We start from the raw sequence: 25917 nt of genomic DNA, 5'->3' as shown, positions 1-25917 counted from the left end.
TCTTCCTTTTTGCTTTTTGTAAAAAAAAATTAAAAAAACAAAATTGCTCATGTGGTGTCCCTGCGTTCGTAGTGACCCGGAGACGGAAGTTAGTACATTGTTTAGGCTGGGTGCCCACGAAACAGAAATCTCGTGGCCTGGCCACACCGAAAAGTCGTCAGATTTCCGTGGAAGAGCCACAGCTTCAAAACCTGTGGCCTTTCGCCACAGGTTTTGAAGTGGTTCGGCCGCCGGCATTCCGTTGCGGCTTTCTCTCCCCATAGAGAGCAGAGAGACGGCAACGGAAAGAGAATTGACATGCTGCGACTTTGCCTCAACTGATTGGCCGCGCCCATGTGGACGAGTTTTTTTGCTAAATCCCGTCTGCATGGCTGGCTAATCCTGGGATTAGGAGCCACAGGCAGATTTGCCGCACGGAATCTTCCTACAATTTTTTTTTTTTTTTTACAAGGAGACCTTTGTTGATAAACTCATTCAGTCGCTCACTTTTTGTATTGTTTTGTGTACTGACCTTTTTGTTACCTGAGTCTTTTTAGTAGATTTAAAGGGAAAGTTCTCATTTTGGCATAATCTGACACATTACAGAGACTTTTCTGAAGTTGGTAGTGATGGCGAGTCTTTGCCTTGTAACACCACTGATGATTAGAAGACAAAGCAAGCGTACATATTATAGTCCCATGCAGTGAATTGAAGTTTTGCAGTTAGAAATAGCAAGATAAGGACACTGACTACATCTTGTGAAGTTGGAGATTGTCAGAATATGGCTGACCAGTCTGCATCAAAGTATTTGCACAGATGATCCAACTATCAAAGATTTAGACTGAACTGGCCGATCAGGAAGATGGTCTACATATATATTTTTTCTGTAACAATGTATGGCATGATCATGAGTAACCAGCCGCCCATGCCATATACTACACATCTACTTTTAGTTGTTGATCGCTTTTGAAAAAAAAAAAAAAAAAAAGCAAAACGTAAAAAATTAGTTTGTTTTTTTAACAGTAGTCTGCTATTGCAATTAAAGGGGTATTTTGGTGACTAGGCGAAATTTTCAAAAGTTCCCTAACTTTTCCACTTATTGCTATTCCAAAAGTACATCTAAATCATGAAAGAAAACTCCCTCCCTCTTTAATTTTTATTTTTTGCCAACACTGCTTTCCAGCCAGCTTCAGATTTCCACATGATTTGCCAGGAAGTGCAAAAACTACATCTCCCACAATGCTACATCACCAGTCACTGATGAGAGTGCATTCACAACTCTACATACAGAATGTGAAGGCACTGAGCATGCCTGACCTGTGGAGCCGACAGGACGTAACCGTTGGATACCAATAGAAAACTAAGGGGGAATAGAGCTCTGTGCAGCTTTGTAAACCAGATATAACCTTATAATGCACATTCAAATGTTCTCTCCTTATGAAGCACATCACTTTCACTTTGAATCACCAGAATACCCCTTTTCAAATAATACTTGCCCAGAATTCTCAAGATCTGCCTCTTCAGATGACTTTAAGTCCGCTTTACATACCGTATATACCGGCGTATAAAACGACTTTTGAACCCCGAAAAATCTGCTCTGAAGTCGGGGGTCGTCTTATACGCCGGTAATACAAAAAAAAAAAGTGTAAAAAAAAAAAAAAAAATCATTACTCACCTCCCCCGGCGTTCTGTCGCGCTCCGGCAGGATGTCGCTCGCTCCTCGTCCCCGGCGCAGCATTGCTTTCTGAATGCGGGGCTTGAAATCCCCGCCTCCAGAAAGCTAATACACACGCCGTCAGCCAGTTACAACCATTCAATGACAGCATTGAATGGCTGTGATTGGCTGAAGGCGCACGTGTGTTAGCAATCACACCCATTCAATGATGTCATTGAATAGTGTGATTGGCTGAAGTCACGTGTGTTTTAGCCAATCACAGCCATTCAATGATGTCATTGAATGGCTGTAACTGGCTGACGGCATGTGTATTAGCTTTCTGGAGGCGGGGATTTCAAGCCCCGCATTCAGAAAGCAATGCTGCGTCGGGGACGAGGAGCGAGCGACATCCTGCCGGAGCGCGACAGAGCACCGGGGGAGGTGAGTAATGATTTTTTTTTTTCTCCACTGTATTACCGGCGTATAAGGTGAAAGTTGGGGGGTCGTCTTATACGCCCCGTCGCCTTATACGCCGGTATATACGGTACATGAGCCACTGACAGAAAATGCTTAAAAGATGAACTTTCCCTCCAGCTGGACTGTTGTGTGATGTAGAATATACATGGCTGTTTAGGGTGTTTTCTAAATCTCTTATCTCCTTGTTTTTATTTTTCCTACATTCATAATCAGGACAGAAATAATATGGTGAGTTTGTCTTCCCTGTATTTGTACTCTTGGTCTTTATGGCGCTTTATTGTCCTCTATTGGAAATATGAGCAGATGTAATGTGTCTCTACTGTAAGCGGTGAAGGTTTCCAGCGGTGTCGGCGGGTCCGATCTCCTCCCAGCACAGTCTGATGGACTGTTCTGCATGGACCTTTTCCAAGGAATGTCTCTTATGTTTTTCAACCCGGGAGTCCATGGAGACGTTCCTGAGCTTATCTGCCTCTTTGTCTCTTTATTTCCAAATATAATTAGCCCATATTGAAGCTTTTGCAATTCACATACAATATAGAAACATTTTATACCAAAAGCTGAGAAAAAGCCCTTTTACACGCTACGATTTTCTCTTAGATGGTTGAACGATTTAACAAATTCTCGGCTTTTCTGCAGAAAATTACTCACTCCTTTTATCTTCCTTCATTAGCTTAAGCAGCTGTTTGCTCAGGTGGGCGTATGTTGATGCGAGCATTATCTGGCCTGGAGAATTCCACTGTATTCTCCTGGCAGAAGCAAATAGTGTACTCATTGTGTATACAAAGCAAACATAAGGAGTACATTGATAAGAATTTCTGCCACTGATGGTTTTTATGCAGGCTAAAAACCTGCGGCTAACGACAAGTGAACGAATAGTGCACAACTGCCTGCGTTTACACGTAACAATTATCGCTCACTTTAGGGTGTTTGAACGAGTTTTAAGTGATAATTGTTGCATGTAAAAGGGCCTTAACGCTGATCTGTGTCTCTTTTAGACAGAATGAGAGCCTCGCGATTTGCGTCTGACTGAGTGAATGAGCTGATGACGTCCTCGTCGGCTTGTTCACGCTCCGGCCGACTGTTCAGACTGCCGAACCATGAATTTCAGTTCTGTGTGAAATCAATTATTCGGCAGAACAGCTGATAAGCAGGACCGCACACTGTGCTCTGTCCGGGGAGAGCTGATTACAGCTGATAACATTTTATCAGCTGTTCTCAGCTGTCAGCCCAGCCAGTAGAACAAGGAATGTAATCATGGAACAGCAGGTGGTCTGCTCCTTAACTACAGCTCCTGGTGGCTAATATGCTACTACTTTGTACTAACCATCCTTTGAGCGATCATCTTTGTGGTGTAAACACACCTTCAGACGTTTTCTAACAGATAAACGGTCTCTCGTGACTTCCATGTAGAATATAAATCAGATTTTCACATTTCTACATCCATTTAACTCATTGAATACACTGGTAGTTGTATGAACCTTACGACCGGGTTTGTATTGAGGAATCCACAATAGTTGTCCGCACTGACTTTCTGCGGTAAAACACAGGCATTGAAAGCCATGCAATTTCGTTTTTTTCTTCCTTCGCACTTGTGGATGCGAATTATGTGTTCGTTGAGCGGAAGAAAATTGCAACATGCACCATTTTACCACCGAAACCGCGCAGGTGGCCATTAATGTCAATGGAGGCGTCTGACCCACTGCCGATACGCAATTAATATTGAATGTGGGCTCCAGATACCCACGTCATCGCTAAGTGACGGCGTTGGACTTGCTGCCTAAAAAAGCAAAAAAACTTTTACTGCGCATGACTGCTTGTAAGCCTAGGAGGCTATAGGCAATACAGGTTAGTGCCATACGCGGGGTCACCGACCGGGCTCACAACCGGAATCTGCTGCTGGCGTCCCGCATGGGGAATCTGATCAGGTCATGTGAGCCCGGCCTTACATATACATGTTAAACAGATATGTAAATGTGTGTATGTATAATAAATATATAATATGCTGCATGACTTCTGCTGTCTTTTAGGTTGGTATCCTTCTGTGTAGATTTTCCTGTGCATGAACACTGGGTTTACAAGGGGAGTGGGAACGTATAGATAATCCGCCGTGTGTGCTATCAGTTGAGATGTAAAGAACCATTTTATTGGAGTAAATATGGTCGCTTTAAAAAAAATACTATAAATATTTTTTTTTATTTTCAGAATATAAACCAAAAACCCGTCATCCTTCGAAAAAGGCGGCAACGAATAAAAATAGAGGCCAATTGGGATCTTTTTTACTACAGGTGAAAATCAAAAGTCTAACTTTTTTTGCTTTTGTCTATAAACATGTGAGATCACACAAACATTTGAAGGAGTTCTATGTTTTTGTATTTAGCAAATTTTTGAAATTATTCTGGATTCTTTATTTCCCGTTTTGAATTTCTTTCACTTACCAGAATTAGTTTTAATTAAAACCCTGCACAAAGTTGGAGGGAATACTAGACTTCTAATAAGAACCGGAAGGCCGTAATACAGGAGAGATATCATGTGAAATCCAGCTGCTTGATTCTTTATAAGACTAATCATTATATACCCTCTGTGCCCAGATAGACTCTGCAACTAAGTTGTAGAAGGAGACCCGAGGTTATTCCAACTGAAGTAGGTCAGGCAGAAATGTTCAGCTCTGTTGAATATGATCCTAGTTGACTAAAGCTTCTCCCTTCCAGTAACAGTTCACACCTGAATTGCTTGTATTTTTGAAGATTTCTCCAGGATCATGCTCGATCAAACTTGATCTGGAACTTTAAAACCCGGGAGGAGTTGAGAGACACGCTTGAAGCTGAAATGAGAGCGTTCAATGTTGATCGGGAACTTGGCAGTTCAACGGTGATCTCATGGAATTATCAGGAGTTTGAGGTATTGCTGCAACCCTTCTAAGGTCTGCGCCCAACAAGACACCACCATTACTTGCATCCAACTTGGGCTGGTGTTTATAGAATTCTGTATAAATATCGGATGCATTTTAGAGTATTAGAAGGAAGCATAAACTTTTGTAATGATGGTCTTTCCAGGGTAAGGCTAGATACACACTATTGGGGAAATTCACAAACCACTTTAACCATAATTCTGATAAGTCACATTTTTGTGCAAATTGCACCTCTACTTTTGTACATTTTACACCCCCTTGCCACTTTTGTATTAAAAAAAAGTGGAAGGGGCAGGACAGCCCATGGCCCACCAAGTTCCCTATAATTTACGCCAGAGAATAAGGTAAATTATATCGCAAATCTACCTGCAATAGATTTCAGCAAATAACTTGCAGCCAGCCCGAGATGTGCCAAATGTTCCATCTTCCTTATTTGCATATTACAATACCTCTGCAGCGCCGCTTATTGGATGTTGCTGCTCACATGAATTGGCACTTGTTACATGCGCATACACGCCATGGTGATTGACAATACGCAGAAAGTACGTATGTCATTGCGTACTTGCTACATTCTCGCGCGCATGTCTCTCGCAAATTAGCGCTGTGTGAGCCCGGCCTAAGTGTAATCTTCTTTATAAAGAATTGACCCGCTTTCGTTTTTTTCCAGGCTTTTAGCAGAAATGGAAGAGATGCATGTATTGTACTGATAAATGGCAATATCTCCTCAAAGGGATATTGTCTCGAGGTTCATGAAGTTTAACTTAGAGCTGAGCTCCGAGTCACAGAGGTGGGCCGTGCTGGTCTCTCCTCATCTGCAGCATACAGACTGGCAGTTCTCTCCCCTTGGGTGTAGGGAGTGAGCTGTCAGTCTGCTTGCCGGCTGGTGGGAAGAGGTGGGCACGGCCAACACATGACTATGAGCTCAGCTCTGAATATCGGTGGGGACGTTTGGGGGGGTACCCCATGAATATTAACAGAGGCTTGGTGGATGAAGCTTTATATGTAAATTTTCATGCATTTCTCACAGTGGAGAGTTTATTACATTGCATGTAGAATTCAACATACACAAGTCTTTGTAGGATGTCAGAAGTTGGTGTATTTTCTATTCTCTCATACTGATTCTGTATGTCTTCTGTCCTTTAAGGTAAAATACGAATGTCTGGCTGATGAGATAAAAATAGGAGACTACTACCTACGATTGCTGTTGGAAGAGGATGAGAATGAGGAAAGCAGTGTTATCAAGCAATCGTAAGAAACTTATGTCTTGTATGGCCTTGGTTTTGGATTTGGGTTGCATCATTTTAAGGTCCCTTCCTTCTCTTTCTATAGGTACGATTTCTTCAATGAACTCTACCATCGATTCCTCCTCACTCCAAAAGTGAACATGAAGTGTTTATGTTTACAAGCCCTAGCAATTGTGTATGGCAGGTGCCATGAAGAAATAGGGTCATTCGCAGATACCAAGTACATTGTTGGAATGCTTGAGAGGGTATCTTGTTTTAATTACTATGTTATACATCCTGTAAGAATAATTGAGATACTGTATTTTTCTGACTATAAGACAAAGTTTTCAGCAAGATTTTAATCTTGCTGAAAAGCAACCACGCCTTATAGTTCAGAGGAAGGGGGGTCTGACATATCCAGAGACTCCTGACTGCTGCCTTAATCATACAGCAGTGCGCAGATGGATCACCAGGAGAACTCATGCGTCCATACATAATGCAGCTGCATACCTCACCAGACTGTACACCTGATGCACTGAGATCTTGACAGTGCATTGGGCCCAGCAGGGAGCGGGCGCTGTGAAGGGGAGAAGCCGTCTGCAGGGCAGAACAGCTTCTTTACAGCACTGGTGCCGGAGTTCTTGACGCGAATAACACCAGCGGGGCACAGGAGGAAAAAGTAGGGCTAAAAATGTAATAAAATATCTAACATTTATTTATATAGTGGTATATGGAAACAGCTGCATCTGCTCTAGAAAGAACACAGCTGGAGCGCCCGCTTCTGCTATGCTGTTAAGTGAATACGAATTTCCTTAGCAACGTCTTCACCTAGTTTCATCGCAGAAGAGCGGTTGGAAAGAAAAATGTGCAGAATATGCAAATAAGACAAAGCATAACGGTCATTTATTTTTTTTATGTATAGAATAGGCGATTTCAAGCATTTTTGCTATAGTTTTTTTGTACTTTTACTTAAAGGTATATTTAAGCTGCACATGTGTGTTACATACACAAGTATGGATCAATAAAGCTAGAAAAAAAACTTGAAAGTGCGGTCTACAACAACAACTTAGATGCAACATTGATAGAGCGTGGAGGTTTGATTCTTCAGAACCCAGAATTATGGCGGGAACTCGTGAACCCTGGAGAGGAACACTTGACTATTGAAGTATCCAGATGTAAATTAACTTTTCAATGTGTCTTTTTGTTTTCAGTGCACTGACAGACTGGAAAGGGACAGGCTCATCTTATTTTTAAACAAGCTGATTCTTGATAAGGTAGGTGACTCTGAAGTTGCCTAGTGTTCTCATTAAAGGGGTTTTTCTGTACTCTTGTATATTGCAACCCTATTCCACAGAATAGGTTATCAATATAGTTTGAAGGGCGCTGAAGAACAACTAATCCTTAGGGTGGCTTGACACGAGCGCGTTTTTGTGCGTACATAGGTGCGAGCATCCCTGGACGTGCAAAAACACGTGTGTAGGAAAGGTCCGTACATTGCCTTCAATGGAGCCGCCGCTGCTGCCGCGTGCTGGCTGCGCTGTTCCCGACTCTGTAATGCAGTTCCTTCAACAGGTGCGGATGTGCACAGCCAATCACAGGCAGCTCTCGCTGAATGACTGACAGGCGAGAGATTCCTGTGATTGGCTGCTGAAAGAATTGCATTACAGAGCCGGGGACAGCGCAGAGAGGACGCGGCTGAGCCCCGGCAGCTAAAGAAGAATGAGTGATTTGGGTTTTTTTTTTTTTAAATTTATTTTTTATTTTCAACACCACTCTTTCTTTCTTGTTCAGGGAAGGGCTTATATTTAAAGCCCTTCCCTGAAAAACAATTACAGGATGCCAGCAGCTGGATCCCCTACCCACAGGGATGAAGGACTCATCTCTCACAGATGTGGCAGATGCAGCAGGGAATTCTTTTTCCTCGGGGTGATGAAGTAAACATCTGCCGCATGCGGCAGATGTGTTCCTCATCCCCGTGGGGACATGGCAGCGGCAGAAAGTTGTTTTTTGGGGGGGTTTTTTTTACACTAAAATACTTGTTTTTCAGGGAAGAGCTTATATTTACAGCTCTTCCCTGAAAAATAATTCTGGGGTGCCGGCAGACCATTGTCTTCAATGGAGCCGCCGTTGGCATCCCCGGCTCCATTGAAGACCATGCGTGCATTCCCTGTGGTGCACGCATGTCCTATCTTTGCAGGCACACACCTGTAAAGCACGGACATTTGCACACATCATAGGGAATGCATTGGTTCTAATAGAAGCGTGTTTTTGTGTGCATGTATGCATGCACAAAAACACGCTTGTGTGAAGCCACCCTTACACAGTGTAATGGTCTGGAATGATTCTTCCATGGGGGGGGAGCTGCAGTACCAGTTTGGCCCACTAGAGTATGGTATTGTGCTTCTTCCAACATTCTGTGGCCCTTTCCCTTCAGCTGATTGTTGCGGGTGCTGAGCATCAGGCCGCCACCAATCTGATACTGGAAAACCCCTTTAAGTTGTACCGCCTGATAACTTCTCTCCACTGTAGAGTTCATGCAATGAGTAATCTCATCTATTTTGGAAATGTTTTCTAAAATATTCTAGAAAAATGTGAAAGATGTTATGGACTCCAATGGAGTAAGGATCCTGGTTGATCTTCTTACGTTAGCGCATCTTCACACCAGCAGAGCCACGGTTCCACTTCAGGTGAGTTGGACTGGAGAGCTTTAACATATTTTTTTCTAACGAAGATAAACCCGGGTTTATGAATCATAAAATAGGGAAAAATGTTCCTGGTCGTCTACAGAAGTCAAAGGGTTAATGTCAGGCTAACCCCAAAATAAACGGACAGAATGGACAAACAGGGGGTTTCCCCCAAACATCCTATTTGTAGATTATGTGCAGACTCCTCCTTTTATGTATTGGGAGGTAATGTTAAAGGGGTTGTCCCGCGCCGAAACGGGTTTTTTTTTTTTTCAATAACCCCCCCCCCGTTCGGCGCGAGACAAACCCGATGCAGGGGTTAAAAAAGAAAACCGCATAGTGCTTACCTGAATCCCCGCGCTCCAGTGACTTCTTACTTACCTGGTGAAGATGGCCGCCGGGATCTTCTCCCTCGGTGGACCGCAGGTCTTCTGTGCAGTCCATTGCCGATTCCAGCCTCCTGATTGGCTGGAATCGGCACGTGATGGGGCGGAGCTACGAGGAGCCGCTCTCCGGCACGAGCGGCCCCATTCAGAAAAGAAGACCGGACTGCGCAAGCGCGTCTAATCCGGCGATTAGAAGCTGAAAATTAGACGGCACCATGGAGACGAGGACGCCAGCAACGGAACAGGTAAGTGAATAACTTCTGTATGGCTCATAATTAATGCACAATGTATATTACAAAGTGCATTAATATGGCCATACAGAAGTGTATACCCCCACTTTGTTTCGCGGGACAACCCCTTTAAGCGATGGCATATATAGTGATAATTATACAGATATCGGTGCCGGCTAGGGGATAGGAAAACAATGGAAGACCTTTTATGAAGCTCGCCATTTCCTGTGCATGCTTAGTAGAAGATCTTCCACAGCGCACGCTGTGCCGCATACACGAAGAGGCGCACGCACAGTGCGATCATGTGTCTTCTGAGAAATCTATTCTTGGGCCCAACAAGCGAGGCATTTCTGGTCTAATTTACACCAGTTACAGGCAACAGACTTTTTTTTTTGACTTCCCTGTAATCCTACTGACCACAGAATGAAGAGAAGATGCCGTTTTTAGTGCACCCTGAATGCTGTAAAAACACCCCCTAATAAATGGCGCAGTGCTGTTTTTTGGTTTTTTTCCATTTAGAACCACTCCAATTTTTGCTAGTTACCCAGTACATTATATTCTACTTTAAATGGTATCATTGAAAAATACAATCTTAAAAAGTTCATGTAGTTATTGTTTCCAGTAAAAGGTTTATTTTTTGAAGGTGGGGAGGCGATGTGGAGGGGGGGGGTGTTAACCGCCAGTTTTATTTTCCATCTACGGTATGAATGACACTGCCTGCCTATAGCCGCATTACCCATAATGATACAGAATCCTTTACAAAGCCCTTCCCATATAATTTGAGTACATTGTGTGTATACCCCAACTCGCTAGTATCAGTAGTGGGAAAGAATTGAAAAACCGAAGCCTGCAAATTGTGTCTTTGCCTCCTTTATTAGAGCAATGTCATAGAAGCCTCTCCGGACATGAAGAGGGAGAGTGAGAAGGAATGGTACTTCGGCAATGCTGACAAGGAGCGCAGCGGTCCGTACAGCTCTGTGGAGGTAGACTTTAAACTGTTACTTTAAGTGTCTACGGATATTAGACCCGAATGTTTGGACTTTACGTACATAATTAGTGTTGTTATTATCTTTCAATTAAAACTACAAATGAAGCTAAAGTCTTGGGGTTAATTCCGCAGCCCCGTCTCTCTCTTGCTATCATCTTGCGTTGAATACGTATTTAAGAAAATCTGATTTTCATTGTTTTTGGCAGATGCAAGAATTCTGGACCAAAGGAGTGTTAAGCCCCAAGACTCGCTGCTGGGCGCAGGGTATGGATGGCTGGCGCCCATTGCAAGTCATTCCCCAACTTAAGTGGTGTTTGCTGGCAAGCGGACAAGCTGTCCTGAATGAAACAGATCTGGCCACCCTTATCTTAAATATGCTTATAACCATGTGTGGATACTTTCCCAGCAGGTAAGCAATTTCCAGAGACAAATGACATCAAAGAGCTCTGCAGATGTGAGGGAGGGGGAAAAGGAATATGGAGCAGATCAACCCAGCTTTCCCCTAGTCCAGAACGATGGCAGGTTGAAAAGCTGGGTGACAATTTGCCAATATCGTTATACCACCAACCTCATTAAAGATATCCCTAAGGATGAACAAATCACACCCATAAAGTGCAAAAACCCACTGATGGCTCAGACAGAATCCTACAAGAAATGATCAAATCTAGCCCAACAGACGTACAGCCCAAACATCGTGCTAAGTGCTGGCTACTTCCCCAAAACCTGGAACCACTGCTTCATAACTCATACCAAAGTGTGGGGACAGGTATGACCCAGCCAACTACTCAGTAATGTGTGTCAGCAGCAACCTGGGGAAACTGTTAATTATCCCAAAAGAGAGGAATCTCAACTTCCTCACCCAACACAATGTCCGCAGTGAAAGCCAAGCCTGATTCATGCCAAACCACCACTCCACGGACCACATCTACACTTTGCACAGCCTCATCTAGAGCCACGTCCACAACATAAAACAGGGGGAGATCTACACGTATTTTGTGGATTTTAAAAAGGCATTTGATTCCATATGGCACCCAGACCTATTATTGAAACTACGGGAGATCTGAATGGGCTCGAAGATGTATCATGTCATCAAGAGCTACTTTGAGAATAGGTGCAGTGTGAAAGTGAATGGGAGGTGAACGGCTTATTTCCAACAGAGCTGAGGAGTCAGACAGGATTGCAGCCTGAGCTCAACACTTACACCAATGAACTGGCCACAGCCCTGCAGTCCTCATCAGCACCAGGTCTCGCCCTCCACCACACTGAGGTATAATTCTTGCTGTATGCAGATGGCCTCCTACTGCTATCACCTGCAGAGAAAGAACTCCCGGACAGCCTGCAAATTCTGGAAAGATTCAGCACTACAGACTAACTCAAAGACCAACATCCTGGTGTTCGGGAGAAGAAATGCATAATCAGTCGGCAACCTACCATCATACTGAACTACCTACAGCAAGCAGAACCTTCTACGCCATCAGAAGACTAGTTTACCACCTCAAACCGCCAGTGACTGGCTCAAAATCTTTAAAAGCATAATTTCCCCAATCCTCCTGTATGGCAGTGAAATCTGGAGTTCGTACGCTATACAGAAGGACTGCAGGCTGGCCCCATATCTGGAAATCTTACCAGACCTCAGAGAGCACCAGATCATGGCCACAGCTTGGCCATCGAATCAGGACCACACAGGCAGAACTACAAGTCCAGGAAAAGTAGACTGTGCCAACAGTGCAACCAGGGGTCTGTGGAATATGAGGCCCACTTCCTGCTGTGATGACCCAGATACTCAGCGGTGAGGAACACACGCTTCAGTAGACTCTCTGATCACTTTCTGGACTTCAGCTTCATGGAAGAGATACTTCACATCCTGATGAGGGAAGAGGAAGCCAAATATGTCAATGCTGCCATAGACTGAGAGGAACGTGATATGCCATGGACTCAAATACCCCATACGTGACATGCCATGGACTCTATACTCCACCCTAGAAGAGTACTTACCCCTTAAATCCCCAGTTCCTATTTTCTAATCGCTTTGGCAATACTGATCTCTATTTAGTTATGCCAATAAAGCCTTTTTGAATCTCGCACATGGCGCCCCCACAGTTCGCACACCCCTAAGGCCGACCCTGAATTCACTTTTGTGCCATGCATCTGCACTTCTGGTCCCAGTCACCCATTCTTTGGGAATTGTTTATTTGCAGACAGGGCTTGCTCACTTCTTAATGAATTGGCTATCATCATAGTATGTCATTGTATAATATGTTATAAATGGTAGTAATGGATGATTTATTGCCTTGATGCTTTGTGTTCCTCAGGGACCAAGACAATGCCATTATAAGACCATTGCCTAAAGTCAAGAGATTGCTGTCAGATAACACTTGCCTGCCTCACATCACACAGGTCAGTAAGACTTCATGATTTTCTGAGCAGTCTCACTGTTACATTTTTCCCTCTTGGGCTGTATTCTCTCCATCTACTTTTCTTTTTCATAATTTTTTTTTTTTTTCAATCCATGAAATGCCAAACGAGGATAAAAAAAGTTTAGAGACCAATTAATTTTTTTCTAAACCTTTTTTTTCTTCTCCGTCCATTGAAACTTTTCCCCACTAGCCATTGCTGTGGTGTATTTGCTTTTTGGCTGAATGCAGTTGTTTCCATTTCACTCCTCCAGCTTTTGCTGACGTTTGACCCCATCCTGGTAGAGAAGGTTTCCATATTGCTGTATCACATCATGCAAGACAACCCCCAGCTGCCTCGTTTCTATCTCACTGGAGTATTCTTCTTTATAATGATGTACACTGGTTCCAACGTGCTTCCGATTGCCAGGTAAGGTGTCGCTGAACAAGGGGCTTCACCAAATGGATGTGGAATTATGCTATAGAGAACCTGTAAGACATGATGAGTAGTCTAGTGTTACAATTAGCACCCCGAACACACCCGTATATGGGACCTCTTCAGAGAGATAATCTACATTAATTTCTTACCCATGGTTCCCTGCAGCGTTTTCTGAGAGGGTTTACAGTACAGTTTGCCATAAAAAGAAAAAGCACATACAACTAAAACCTAGAGGGCTTCTTACTATGTATTGGTTGTGCATGTGATGGCAGGGGCCAGTGGGTTTTTTGTCTTTGGCAATACACTTTGGTATTATTTGGGCAAGTTTTGGGCAACTAGTCTATATAGCCTATTTGAACCAGCAACGACTATTTTAAGGATTTGCTCCTTTGCAACTGATATACTACAGCTTTATGTATGTGAAGTCAGAGGATGCAAAATATTTTCTAGTAAAATGTTTTTTTCCCTTTTTTCCCCCCCTTTTAGATTTCTCAAGTACACTCATACAAAACAAGCTTTCAGATCGGAAGAGGTATGTTTTTTGTTTTTTTTTTTCTTTTTCCCCAAAAAATATAATTGTAATGAAACACGCAAAATTTGTAGTGTTTACTGAGCCCTATTCTCCTAGTCTTCTTGGCAGGTAGATGCGTTAGGAAAGTTTTTCTATGTAAACCTGACATAACCTTTGAATAACTGTCACAGTTCCTCCTCCAGACAGCCCCATACGGATGTGAATGCTCAGCTATATACGCATGTGTTTACTATGTAAGGGAGTAAGCTGATGGGCACCTTGGTAGCTGCTTACCTTCCCTGTGATCAAAAGGATCAAGAAGTGTTGAAATCTAGCTTCCTGCTCTCTCCCCTAACGTATGCCGTTGCAATAGAATTGTGTATAGTCCTCTTAAGTTGGTCAATCTGACACTCGGATCACTCATTTTTATGCTACATTTAGTACTGTATTTCATTGGCTTGTGATCAAGTCACAACCCTAGGATGACCGAGGGCCTTCTATTCAGCTTTCGCTTAAATGGTGAATTAAAGGGGTATAGCAGCAATGAAACTTTTTTTTTTTTTTTTCTCTTTCATCCATTCCACTGTATGGGTGGAAACGAATATCACTGGGGTTTCTGACCTCTGCGACTGATCCCAAGAAGGAGGGACCCACTATTTCACTGTTAGAAATACATTATTCCGTTACTGTAGTGTGGTTGGGGAATGGAGCTGCTGGTCATACATGTACAGCAGCGGCTCCATTCCTTTCAATGGTGCTGGCAGATAGAGAGCAGAGCACAGGGCTTGGCTGTCTGCCCCATTTGAAATGAATGGCATGGCAGCATTTCAGAATAAATGCACTTTGAGGTTTGAGTCTGAGCTTAACTTCGAGCCAAAAGGGGCGAACTGTGCAGGTTCTCCCTACCCGCATCATGCCAAGTGACAGCTTTCCTGTCGCTTTGCATACTTTGGGCGGGGAGAGGCCGACACGGCCCGCCCTCGTGACTCTGGGCTCAGTTTTGAGTCTAAGGGCTCCTGTCCACGGGCGTAGCGATATCTCATGGCAGATCTCCGCTGCGGGAGCCGCCGCTGGGCAGCAGGGAAGAGCTGACGGCTGTCCGCGCTGAGCCTATCTGACAGGCTCACCGCAGAGAATCGCGGCAATTTGCAGCATTCTGTGATTTAAATCCCGCAAGCTCAGAATCGCTATGATTCTCTGCTCGTGGACAGCGGGGCTGCGCTTTCCATAGAAAAAGTCTATGGAAAGCGTTCGCTGCGGGGAACGCAGTGAAAAGTCTCCCGTGGACAGGAGGCCTTACTTTAACTTTATGCTGCAGCGTTTCATAATAAAAACCCCCATGGGGGTAATGGGTATCTCTGTATCAGGGACATAATGCCCTTGGTTTGGGCAGCAGGAATCTGATTACAGAAGCCTTCTTAAAACTGCATTTACCTGTTAGTTTATGAATGATTTGTTTCAGAACAAAGGTACGGACATCTTCCAGCGCAGCATCCTCGGTCACATTCTCCCTGAGGCTATGGTATGCTATCTAGAAAATTATGAACCAGAAAGATTTTCAGAGATTTTTCTTGGAGAGTTTGACACTCCAGAAGCTATTTGGAGCAGTGAAATGCGGTATGTATCCCTTTATCTAAGATCTGCCTTTTACATGCTAAGATAAGTGCTGCTGAAGTAAGGTGTACCAAATACGTGGAGAGGTGCAAGCCTTTTAATACATTTATTGCCTTTTTTGGCGACTGGTGTACCTGCTCCAGCAGTGTCTAGCGGGTACAACAGGCTGTAATTTATGCAAGTTCCTGGTGTACATTATACTAAATGCAGCACCTGTTCGGCCCCACCCCTTCCTGTGAAGCCCTGCCTCCTGTTTACAAAACTGTTGAGGATGCAGAAAAGTCGCATATTTTAGTGCATTTGAGACCTTGCAAACATTTATGAATTAACATTGAAGTCAAAACTTGTGACTTCCTCCCATATTTGTTTTCATACTTCAAAATCCCCTTTTCTTTTGTACAGTCTCCTTTTGCTAACACTGCTTGCTTGTTGGTGAATTTCAGGCGTCTCATGATTGAGAAGATTGCTGCCCACTTAGCTGATTTCAGTCCCCGACTCCAAAGTAACACCCGAGCACTTTACCAGTACTGCCCCATCCCCGTCATCAATTACCCCCAACTGGAGAATGAGCTGTTCTGCAACATCTACTACCTGAAACATTTCTGTGACACGCTCCGATTTCCCAATTGGCCTATTAAGGATCCTGTAAGTCATAAACCTTCTTAGCGTTTCTTGTTTGGTATGGACCATGTATCTAGAGATTATTAGCAGCTGTTTTTGTTTTTGTTTTTTTTTATTAACAGGTAAAACTTTTGAAGGACACTTTGGATGCATGGAAAAGAGAAGTGGAGAAAAAGCCTCCAAGCATGTCTATTGATGATGCTTACGAAGTTCTTGGCCTTCCTGAAGGGCAAGGCCAGTAAGTTAAAAATATGAATGGAATATACGTATTTTAACAAGTGTTTATAAAATAGGTGTACGGGTGTGTGCAGAGGAGGCCTGAAATAAGGCTTGTTAGAGGAATAACCTCTGATATATTGTACCAAACTGTGCACCCTGTGTAAATTGCCCACTGTAGTATTAATGTATGATGCCATACCTGATGAGATAGCTGGGACGTAGGAAGTGAACAAAGATTTATTTGTATCGACACAATTTAGGCAGAGGGAACCATGTGTTCACAAATCTCTGACTGCCTTATTACATCACATACAACAGTTTATATATCAAGTAGGCAGATTTATTAAAGGCTAAAGGCCTATTTAGACATAACTATTATCGCTCAAAAAATGTCGTAAATGTCTGTAAATCGTTCTGTCATTTACAGCGCAAGCTGATTGCTCAAACGTTGAGCGATCACCTTGCGCTCTGAGCGGAGGATGCAGAAGACAAGCGGGGCCACTTGTCTTTTGCATCCAGCTGTTCCCCGCTTGGAGCGCACGGCTGTTATACAGCTCAGCGCTCCGTGCGGGGGGGGTGCAGAAGACAAGCGGGGCCGCTTGTCTCCTGCATCCAGGTGTTTCCCCGCTCGGAGCGCCTGACTGTTACACAGCCAAGCGGGGTATGGAGAACAGAAATGGACTGCTCCGTTCTTTATACCCAGCCTGTCATCGAGGAGCGGGATACAGCTGAAACAATAGTATCAGCTGTATCCCGCTGTGAAACCCTGATAAGGCTCTTCATTGTTTATCAGCATGTTGAAAGACAACGATGAGCGACGGCTTAACGAAAACTGCACGATGTCAGTGCAGTTAGACCCAAAGATTATCGCTCAAAAGACGGCTTTTGAGCGATAATTGTTGTTTAAATGGGCCTTAACACTTATTGGTTTAGCTTTTCTTTAACTTGAGACAAAGCAGGAAGCATATTTTACTTTCACTTACAAGTTTAGGAACGGAAAGGGGGTTAGTGGGTGAATTCAAACTGCTGCTGGTATCTTGTTACACAGTGTATCTCAGCTACAACTAGTATCACATAGATGAGGATTAGATACATAGATGAGGATTAGATACATCGGGTGAACAGCTGATCAGTGGGGTTACTACCCAGCAAATCGGTGTTACACTGCCACAAAATGAGACTGTTGTACCCAGGCACTGGTGACGTGTTACCTCCGATTTTCTCTAACAGTTGCATGTTGTGTAAATATGCCATTGCTAGAGCCAAGCACCGAAAGATCAGCAGGGGTGAACATACAGAAGTGTCTGCGTAGGAGCAGCAGGGGATTGGTAAGGAGAGTATTAAGCCTCATGCACACGGGCATGCACCGATTCCGTGTGGGAAATCCTGCACGTTATCCTCCCGTTCCGGCAGCCCTGCGCTGTACAGATTTCCCTGTGCCGTTACCTAGGCGATGATGCGGATCCGTAACACTTCCGCAATGCTCATTGCAGAAGTGCCGCGGCAGGGACAGCTTCCTTTGTATTTATGAGCCGCTCCAGTGTCCAGCAGAATTAGCTTGGATGTTACGTGTTGAGGCTTAGATTCTGTTCACTTAAAGCAAAAGCTTCAGATGAAACCATCTGTGAAATGCCTCTTCCATCCTGTTAAGCAGCTTGACTCTTGTGACGTACCGTGCCCGCCTCTTGTGACGTACCGTGCCCGCCTCTTGTGACGTACCGTGCCCGCCTCTTGTGCCGTGCCCGCCTCTTGTGACGTACCGTGCCCGCCTCTTGTGACGTACCGTGCCCGCCTCTTGTGACGTGCCATGCCTGCTATGGGATTTTCTGCTGTGCACCTCAAACTTTTTTTATTTTAAATCCAAGGCAAGAAGAGAGCAAGATAAGAAAAGCGTACTTCCGACTTGCCCAGAAATACCATCCGGACAAAAATCCTGATGGAAGGGTTTGTATTTATTACATATGTTAGCACTAGTCTAAAAGTAGATAATACAAATGTGTTTAATTTTAACTTTTTGGAGTCCTATTTCATTGACCTATTTTGATAGGCCGGTCCCTCGTCTGTATGGGTTCAGAGCATTTTGACCAGTACCGCTTATAGTTTCATAAGGTGACATAGTCTATATTGTTCTAAGGGTTATAACTAAGGATGAGCGAGTATACTCGCTAAGGCACTACTCATTCGAGTAATGTGCCTTAGCTGAGAATCTCCCTGCTCGCCCTTAAAGATTCGGGGGCCACCGCGGAGCGGGGAGCTGTGGGGGAGAGCGGGGAGTAACGGAGGGGAGATCTCTCTCTCTCCCTCTCTCCCGCCTGCTCTCCCCTGCTCCCCGCCGCGACTCACCTGTCAGCTGCGGCGGCCCCCGAATCTTTAGGGACGAGCAGGGAGATACTCGTCTAAAGCACATTACTCGGACGAGTAGTGCTTTAGCAAGTATACTCGCTCATCCTTAGTTATAACCTTCTAAGGACTCACAGATATGGCACCGCCCTGTGTGCACAGGTCCTAAGGGTCTGAAGCCGGTGGGCTACCGCATGGTTTCTCTTTAATGAAATCTGGTTCCATAATATCATTTTCAGTGGATAATGCCATATTTTGTTCCAACTTTATAAGGAATCTTGGGAAACTTTTGTGCCCCTTTTCATAAAACTACGACATATAGTAGTAATAAGTGGGCCCACAGCAGGTCTAATAAAGGATCTGAAAAAAAAACACTGTTGTAAAGCATCCTATGTTAAATGTATAAAGTAGTGTGAAAATAAAGGCATGGGATAAATAATTTGCCATGTCTGTTGTAAGCTGTCTTCACATCTGTGATGGAACCTCCGATCCGGCACAGAAGACCGAAAGAAATAGCGCCGCATGCAACACTTTAGTTTCATAAAAATGCAGGGCAGTTGAGTGCAAACTTAACGGACCCTATTATAGTCAATGGGGTCCATTCAATAGTGGTCAGTTTTGTCAAAACACTGGCCAATTCGGCCTTTCCTGGTCCTCCAATGGACCTGGAAAACAGAACCCCACCGCAGATGTGAAGGCTGCCTAAGTAAATGTTTATATTCCTTATGGGCCAAAAGGGAACCCACCACTAGGTTCATGCTGTCCAGACCAAGACTAGAATGAACCTAGGACAAGCACGGCGATGCTGCAGCGGTTCAGAATAAACCTACTTTGAAAATCAAGCATTGAGTCATGGATGTGTAGCCCCACCAGCATTTCCCTTCCAGATCGCGTCAACTGCCAGGTCTCTCTCCCTGCTTTTGTATAGGGAGAGACCTGTCAGCCTAGACTAGATGGGCAGGGAGAGGCCAGTAGGTCTCCGCCTCCATGACTCTGAGCAAAATTCCATATGTGTTTTCTGAAATGCTGCCGTGCTTCCAAATAATTGCCTTTCTGCAATGGCGGTGCCTGTCCCAGGTTCATGTGGTCTATGGCAGGGGTCCCTTAACTCCAGTCCTCAGGGACCACCAACAGGTCATGTTTTCAGGATATCCCCTAGTAAGAGCACCTGTGGCAATGTCTGGGGCACCGACAATAATTATATCACCTGTGCAACACTGAGGAAATCCTGAAAACATGACCTGTTGGGGATCCATGAGGACTGGAGTTGGGGAACACTGGTCTATGGTTTGGACAGTATGACCCTGGTGACTTGTTCCCTTGAATGAGCCACTTTATTACAGACCCTAGCACTTTCACGACTGGAGCTTCACCGTATGGACATTAGACACTTGACCCCAGAGTGCAGCAGAAAATCAAGAGCGCAAGTTTTCAATGAATCAGTTTCAGTGTGAATCGACAGTAGAATGGATAAACTCCAGCAGGCAAAAAAAAGCAAAAATTGGATAATTACACAGTGGAAAACCATCGCCTGGTCAGGTGAATTCAGATTTCCATCAACACTGTCCAAGAGAAAAGTCAGAATTTTGGTGCAAGCAGCCTAAATCAATGAACCCTTCTGTCAGGTGTCAACAGTTTAGGCTGGTGGAGTAAATGGTGTAGCGAATGCTTTCTTGACGCACCCTGTGTCCTCTTACCTGTAAATGAATGCTATGATGAATTGCTGTAGTTCTGAAAATCAAAGGAGGTCCAACAGGCTACTAGATGGGTGTCTCTTAAAAAGAAAAAAAAACAGTGGCCATTCACTGTATAACAGCTCTGGAGCATTCTCTACATCACATGACAGACTCGAGGCCCACGGGCCAAATCGGGCCCACCATGTAATTTTTAGGTGACCCATGAACTATGGCTGTGTATGTGCCTACCACTGTCGTCCAAACACAGCATCCTCCCTCAGCCCCGCTCTGTATGCGCAGGTTGGCAGTAGCTCTACGATCATAGTTCACCTCTGTCCCACCCTGTAGCGCCCCCACAAGATACAGACAGAATGGGGAGGCGGGCTGAGCACCAACAAGCAGTGTCCTTCCCCTGCTGTGGTGGAGTCACATGTATGAAGAGTAGTGCTGACAGCCCGCTCAATAGCACCTGAAGAGATGGGAGAGCAGAGACTCCATTAACCTGCCATTGTGAAACGCTGGGGACGGGTAGGGAGAGCTGCTGGATCTGGATTCCATTCCCAGTAACGAGAGCAGACAGGGCATCCTACAGAAGTGGCCGATTTCTTAACCTAATTACTGCAGAACTCAAGTGCCGCAGGCACATATATCTATATTACTCCCGAAATCCACACCATTCGCAACCTGATTGGTTGTTTGGATTTACTCATTCCCGGTGATTGGTTGTTTGGGTTGGCTGATTCCCGGTGGTTGGTTGTTTGGATTTACTCATTCCCGGTGATTGATTGTTTGTTTGGGTTGGCTCATTCCCGGTGATTGGTTGTTTGGGTTGGCTCGTGTAGAAGTAGGGAAGGAATAGGCTAATATGCGCCCCAGGCCAATCCGAACCCATCTCCATGCAGCAGTCTAGAACTTTAGGTAGGTTCCCCCAGTCCTAGCTGGCCCTCTAATAAAAAGTGTAAAGGCAGTTGGACATGGCTATTTTTACACTTTTGTGGATTTGCTCTACAAAGTCTGTAGGAAATCCACCACATGTGTGAAAATGCCCTTTCATATGCGTTCATCCTTTTATGGCTTTTGCTGCATATCTACAAAATATAGCACCAATACGCCTGTGTAAATAAGCCCTTGTAAATGGTCCATTGAAGGCCACCATAATGCCGATGTGGCCCTCGGTGAAAATGTTTGACGTTCCTGCTCTACATTGTTCATTACTTCACTTCTGAAGATATTTGACTAAATTGACAACTGGGTGTTACCATTTGCCTTGTTAACCCTTTGCAATCCAATTTTGGATTCAGGGTTTCCTAGGGGGCTTTCTCTTTCTGCCATTATACAATAACACCATCTGCGGGTTAGAGCCAGTACTGCAGTATGTGACATGCTGGAGAGGCCCCCAACAACAGAGCGGCCAGTAATCAACAGTAAGAATACCCTGCCGGATGTCTTCCGACATCGGAGCTGTACAGCCTTCAATTGGAATGTCTTTAGACGTCAGACAGTGGATTGGAAAGGGTTAATAGGGTGTGTCCTTACAATTAAGAATTGTCAACACTAATTCCTTAGAGTCTGTATTGGGATACACCCAATTTGCCTAGGGGAATGATAATACCTATTTGTCAGTTTAGAGGGAACAACAGAGGAATGTAACAACATTTAGTTCTCTGTTATTTTATAGTGATGCGTTCTATGGATGTCGCACAGAGATTCATTCCAAGTAAAATGTTCGATGCTTTCCTTACTTTCTTTGCTAGGATATGTTTGAAAAAGTCAACAAGGCCTATGAGTTTCTGTGTACAAAGTCGACTAAGGTGGTGGACGGGCCGGATCCAGAAAATATCATTCTGATACTTAAAACTCAGAGCATCCTGTTCAATCGGCACAAAGAAGGTAAGTGTCTGTTTTAAGGCTTGCTTACACGAGCGTATATAGCGGCCGGCGTTTTCACAACCAGCCGATATACACTTACATCTGAGCAGTCCTCCCCTTTCCTCCCACTCACCGGCTCTCCACCTCTCTCCTCCCCTCCGAGCGGTTTGCAATAGGAGTGGGCAGAGCTAAGCCCCGCCCCTTGTCCATAGCCAGCAATGGGAATGGGCGGAACAGAGTGGAGCTTAGCGCTGCCACTTCCCACCCCCTCCCATTGCAAATGCTGGAGCAGAGGAGAGAGGCAAAGAGCCAGTGAGAAGGCAACTGCTTAGATGGAAGCATACATCGACCGGCTTATATACGCTCGTGTAAATAAGCCCTTAACCAAATACACAACATTGAGAGCTCACCAAAGCAACGTGAAGAATTTATCAAGAGGCGAGTGCAGTAGTAGGAAATCCCCTTGTATGGACAAGAGGTATATTGGAAAGCAAAGTTCCGGGCTCTCAAGTCAACTCGTGAGAGGAAGAATATTTCTTTAAAAGGGTAGTCCTATAGGGCTTATTTATCAATAAAGGCGTAATTTGCGCTGGTTTTATTCTGGTTCCCAACAGATGTAATTTACACCATTCTTTATGAACGAGGTGAACTGTGCTTGTAAGTTTGGTGAATGTTTAAATGCCGGAAAAACTACGCCAAAAAGTTTTTTTTAAATGTGCCAAATTTTGCTGAAGTTTACGGAAGAGGTGCACGCAGACCAGGAAACGGTCAATAGAGGAGGAGAAAGAAGCTGAGATGCGTCCCAATTTATGCTGCATTTCCAAAAGTCACATCGATTTAGCAAAATGGAAACTTGTTTGAATTTTCTCAGTATTTACCGCAGAGTCCGCGCTGGGGTGATTTTTTTTTTTTCCACCAAGTGGCTGAGCGTCTAGTTCGCGGCCATATAATATGATACAACTAAAAATAATAAAAAAATGTTTAAATGGTTTATAGAAGAGAGCAGTGCGAGTGCCAAATGACAAGAGATGCGCCAAAAAGAACAAGTCATGTTCAATTAGCTTTTTGACAGACCTTCTATAGGAAAGAACCATTTAATACGTCCACATATAAGCATGTACCTTAAGGACCAACTGCAATGAGCGCTTGTACTAAAAAGAGGAATGACTTCCACTATGCGACCTGACAAACGCGTGACTAGCAGACTGATCAGCTCTGTTACTGACTGCCGTCTCACTACAGGGGATGGTTTCCCTGTACTGAGGCTCCTATGGACGCGGCTCCTATGGGCGCCCAAACTACAGTGGAAAAGTATAAAAATTATTTTAAAAAACTGTGACCCCCGGATGTCTTATTATATCATCGGGGACATAGATAGTATAAAAAAAAAATCACAAAAGTAAGTTTTAAAAAAAATTTACAGAGTACAATAAAAATATATAAATAAATGACCGAACGCCAACTAAAACTGTCGCCATATGGTCCCTGTAATCCAAAACTATATACACTTATATTATCAAAACGGCCCAAACAAAATGAGGAGCCGATTCCTGACTTTATTTTAGTGTAAATATGTTACCGGTGAGTTTAAAAATGAACTCTAAAATAAAAAAAATGTAATTCTTTACCCCCAATAATAGTAAAGAACGGAAAAAAGCCAGTGAAAAAAGCAAATATAAAAAATGGCACTAAAAAAAAATAAAGCAGTAAAATCCCTAAAAAGTGTCTGGTCCATAAGGGGTTAATGTAATTAGTAATTGAGCCTCATGAAGTTTTATAGAGGGCGTAACTCCTATTTTAGGGTACGTTTACCACCTAACTGTTATCATTTGAACAAGTGAATGATGTCGGCGTTCGCTCCTGCAGCCGGTTTATACAGCAGATACATCGTTGGCTCATTCACACGGGAAATCAGTCAGTCGCTGACAATCACTGTATAAGTGAATAAGAAGGACTGAACGATAAGTGACCGAGCCAATGATTAGTCTTCAGTCCAGCATAAAATCATCAATGAGCGATTTATCGACCGGCCGCTGGCTGCATTTAGTCTGAACAATGATGATTCGCTTTTACTCGTTTAAACGCATCGTTCCGTGTAAAAGGGCCTTTAGGCAGCGCAGTAACGTTACTCGGTCCAAGAAAGCTCACATATATATAGTACTGGAGTCTTGCTGCACTATTGCTATTACAATACATAGGAGCATTATAGCAAACGCTGCCTTACAGCACCAATATCCCGTCTTCGTTCCCGCAGTATCCTCTAGTGCAGGGGTCCTCAACTACCGGGCCGTTGGGGTTTTTTGATGGTCCACGGCGCTGCCGTCAACCGCTCACCGCTTTAGTGGTGAATACCGGGGTCTCTTACTTGGTTCCGCGAGAGCAGGGGGAGGAGGCTTCCAGCAGCACACTGCTGCTGGATCAACGCCACTAGCAGTGTCGAGCAGAGGAGTAGCAGCGCTTGCACAAGAAGGAAGGGGTAAGTATATGGCCAAAGCCCCACCCCTGCACCACACCCTGCGGGGCCATGGAAAAGTGGTCGTGCTTGAAGCCGGTCCCTGGTGCAAAAAAGGTTGGGGACCACTGCTCTAGTGCATGCCAAGCACCCCCACCCCCGCCGTACGGACTTCTTTGTTAGCTTATAGCAGCAATATATTTTTTAGCAGTTGTATGTAGGCTTATTTGCAGTAACCCATCGGGTCTATAAAGTATGCAGAAGGACCTGGAGGTCATAAGCATTAATACGTTGCATCCTCTTATGCTTATCTAGATGGCTTGTACAGAAAGCTGGAGTAATAAATGGTCTTTTTGACTATCTTTACTAGATCTTCAGCCTTACAAGTACGCTGGATACCCAATGCTCATCAAAACGATTACCATGGAGACCTCGGATGATCTGCTTTTCTCCAAGCTTTCCCTGCTTCCAGCTTCCACGGAATTGGCCTTTCACACGGTGAACTGTTCAGCACTTAATGCCGAGGAGCTGCGGAGAGAGAACGGCATTGAGGTACCCGGGTCTCACATGACTTCAGCTTTAGAAACTTCAATATCAACTAATCTAACATAAAATGGCCTTAGGGATTTGTAATGCAAGTCCTTCCTGGCAGTGTAATCCTCTCAGTCTGTGAGCGGCCATCTGATTTGCATTAACCCCTTTCCAATCCACTGTCTGACGTCTTAAGACATTGTGATTTAAGGCTGTACAGCTCTGATGTTGGAAGACGTCCGTCGGGGTTCTCTTACTGTATATTGCCAGCCTCTCTGCTGTCGGAGCCTATCTAATGTGTCACCTCATGCAGTACTGGCTTTAGCCAGCAGATAGCGAAGTTGTATAACACCAGAAAAAGAGTAAGCCCCCTAGGAAAACCAGGATACAAATTGGATTGGAAAGGGTGATATGTTACAGGAGTCGACAATTACTAAAGTTCTTGTTGCAGTTTACAGTTAACACAAGCTGAGTCTTTCATTGGTTTCTAGGTGCTACAAGAAGCTTTCTCCCGCTGTGTCTCAGTGTTAACGGGGTCAAGTAAGCCAGAAGACATGTCTGTGCAGGTAAGGGGGCAGCTGTTCTAGTCTGACCTTGGGATGGGGGGGGGGGAAACTTTAGGCTGCATACACATGGCCTGAGAAACTCAGGTGCAACTTGCCTCGGCCAGCACACTGACACTTGACCAACCTTCGTGGACCGTACTCAATGCATGTTCAATTC

The 25917-nt window shown here is 44.3% G+C and overlaps 1 protein-coding gene across 4 annotated transcripts in view; it reads left to right on the top strand.

The window, feature by feature from the left end:
* Window positions 1–25917, top strand: part of DNAJC13 (DnaJ heat shock protein family (Hsp40) member C13) — a 134958-nt gene that overhangs the window by 69316 nt on the left and 39725 nt on the right. For 2 of the 4 annotated variants that reach the window (XM_066585062.1, XM_066585064.1), the window contains exons 21-39: window positions 2324–2338; window positions 4313–4395; window positions 4855–5008; window positions 6163–6266; window positions 6348–6507; window positions 7453–7515; window positions 8827–8928; window positions 10420–10524; window positions 10736–10938; window positions 12842–12926; window positions 13198–13352; window positions 13848–13893; window positions 15335–15489; window positions 15930–16131; window positions 16230–16345; window positions 18192–18270; window positions 22097–22232; window positions 25034–25215; window positions 25686–25760. In XM_066585062.1, the coding sequence (XP_066441159.1) occupies window positions 2324–2338; window positions 4313–4395; window positions 4855–5008; window positions 6163–6266; window positions 6348–6507; window positions 7453–7515; window positions 8827–8928; window positions 10420–10524; window positions 10736–10938; window positions 12842–12926; window positions 13198–13352; window positions 13848–13893; window positions 15335–15489; window positions 15930–16131; window positions 16230–16345; window positions 18192–18270; window positions 22097–22232; window positions 25034–25215; window positions 25686–25760 (2220 nt within the window). The remainder of the gene's footprint in view (window positions 1–2323; window positions 2339–4312; window positions 4396–4854; window positions 5009–6162; window positions 6267–6347; window positions 6508–7452; window positions 7516–8826; window positions 8929–10419; window positions 10525–10735; window positions 10939–12841; window positions 12927–13197; window positions 13353–13847; window positions 13894–15334; window positions 15490–15929; window positions 16132–16229; window positions 16346–18191; window positions 18271–22096; window positions 22233–25033; window positions 25216–25685; window positions 25761–25917) is intronic. The other 2 variants (XM_066585063.1, XM_066585065.1) reach the window with 1 other exon arrangement.

Source organism: Eleutherodactylus coqui, chromosome 12 (genome assembly GCF_035609145.1).
Source record: "Eleutherodactylus coqui strain aEleCoq1 chromosome 12, aEleCoq1.hap1, whole genome shotgun sequence".
In the NCBI taxonomy this organism is placed as follows: Eukaryota; Metazoa; Chordata; class Amphibia; order Anura; family Eleutherodactylidae; genus Eleutherodactylus; species Eleutherodactylus coqui.
This window is presented reverse-complemented; position numbering and strand designations above follow the sequence as displayed.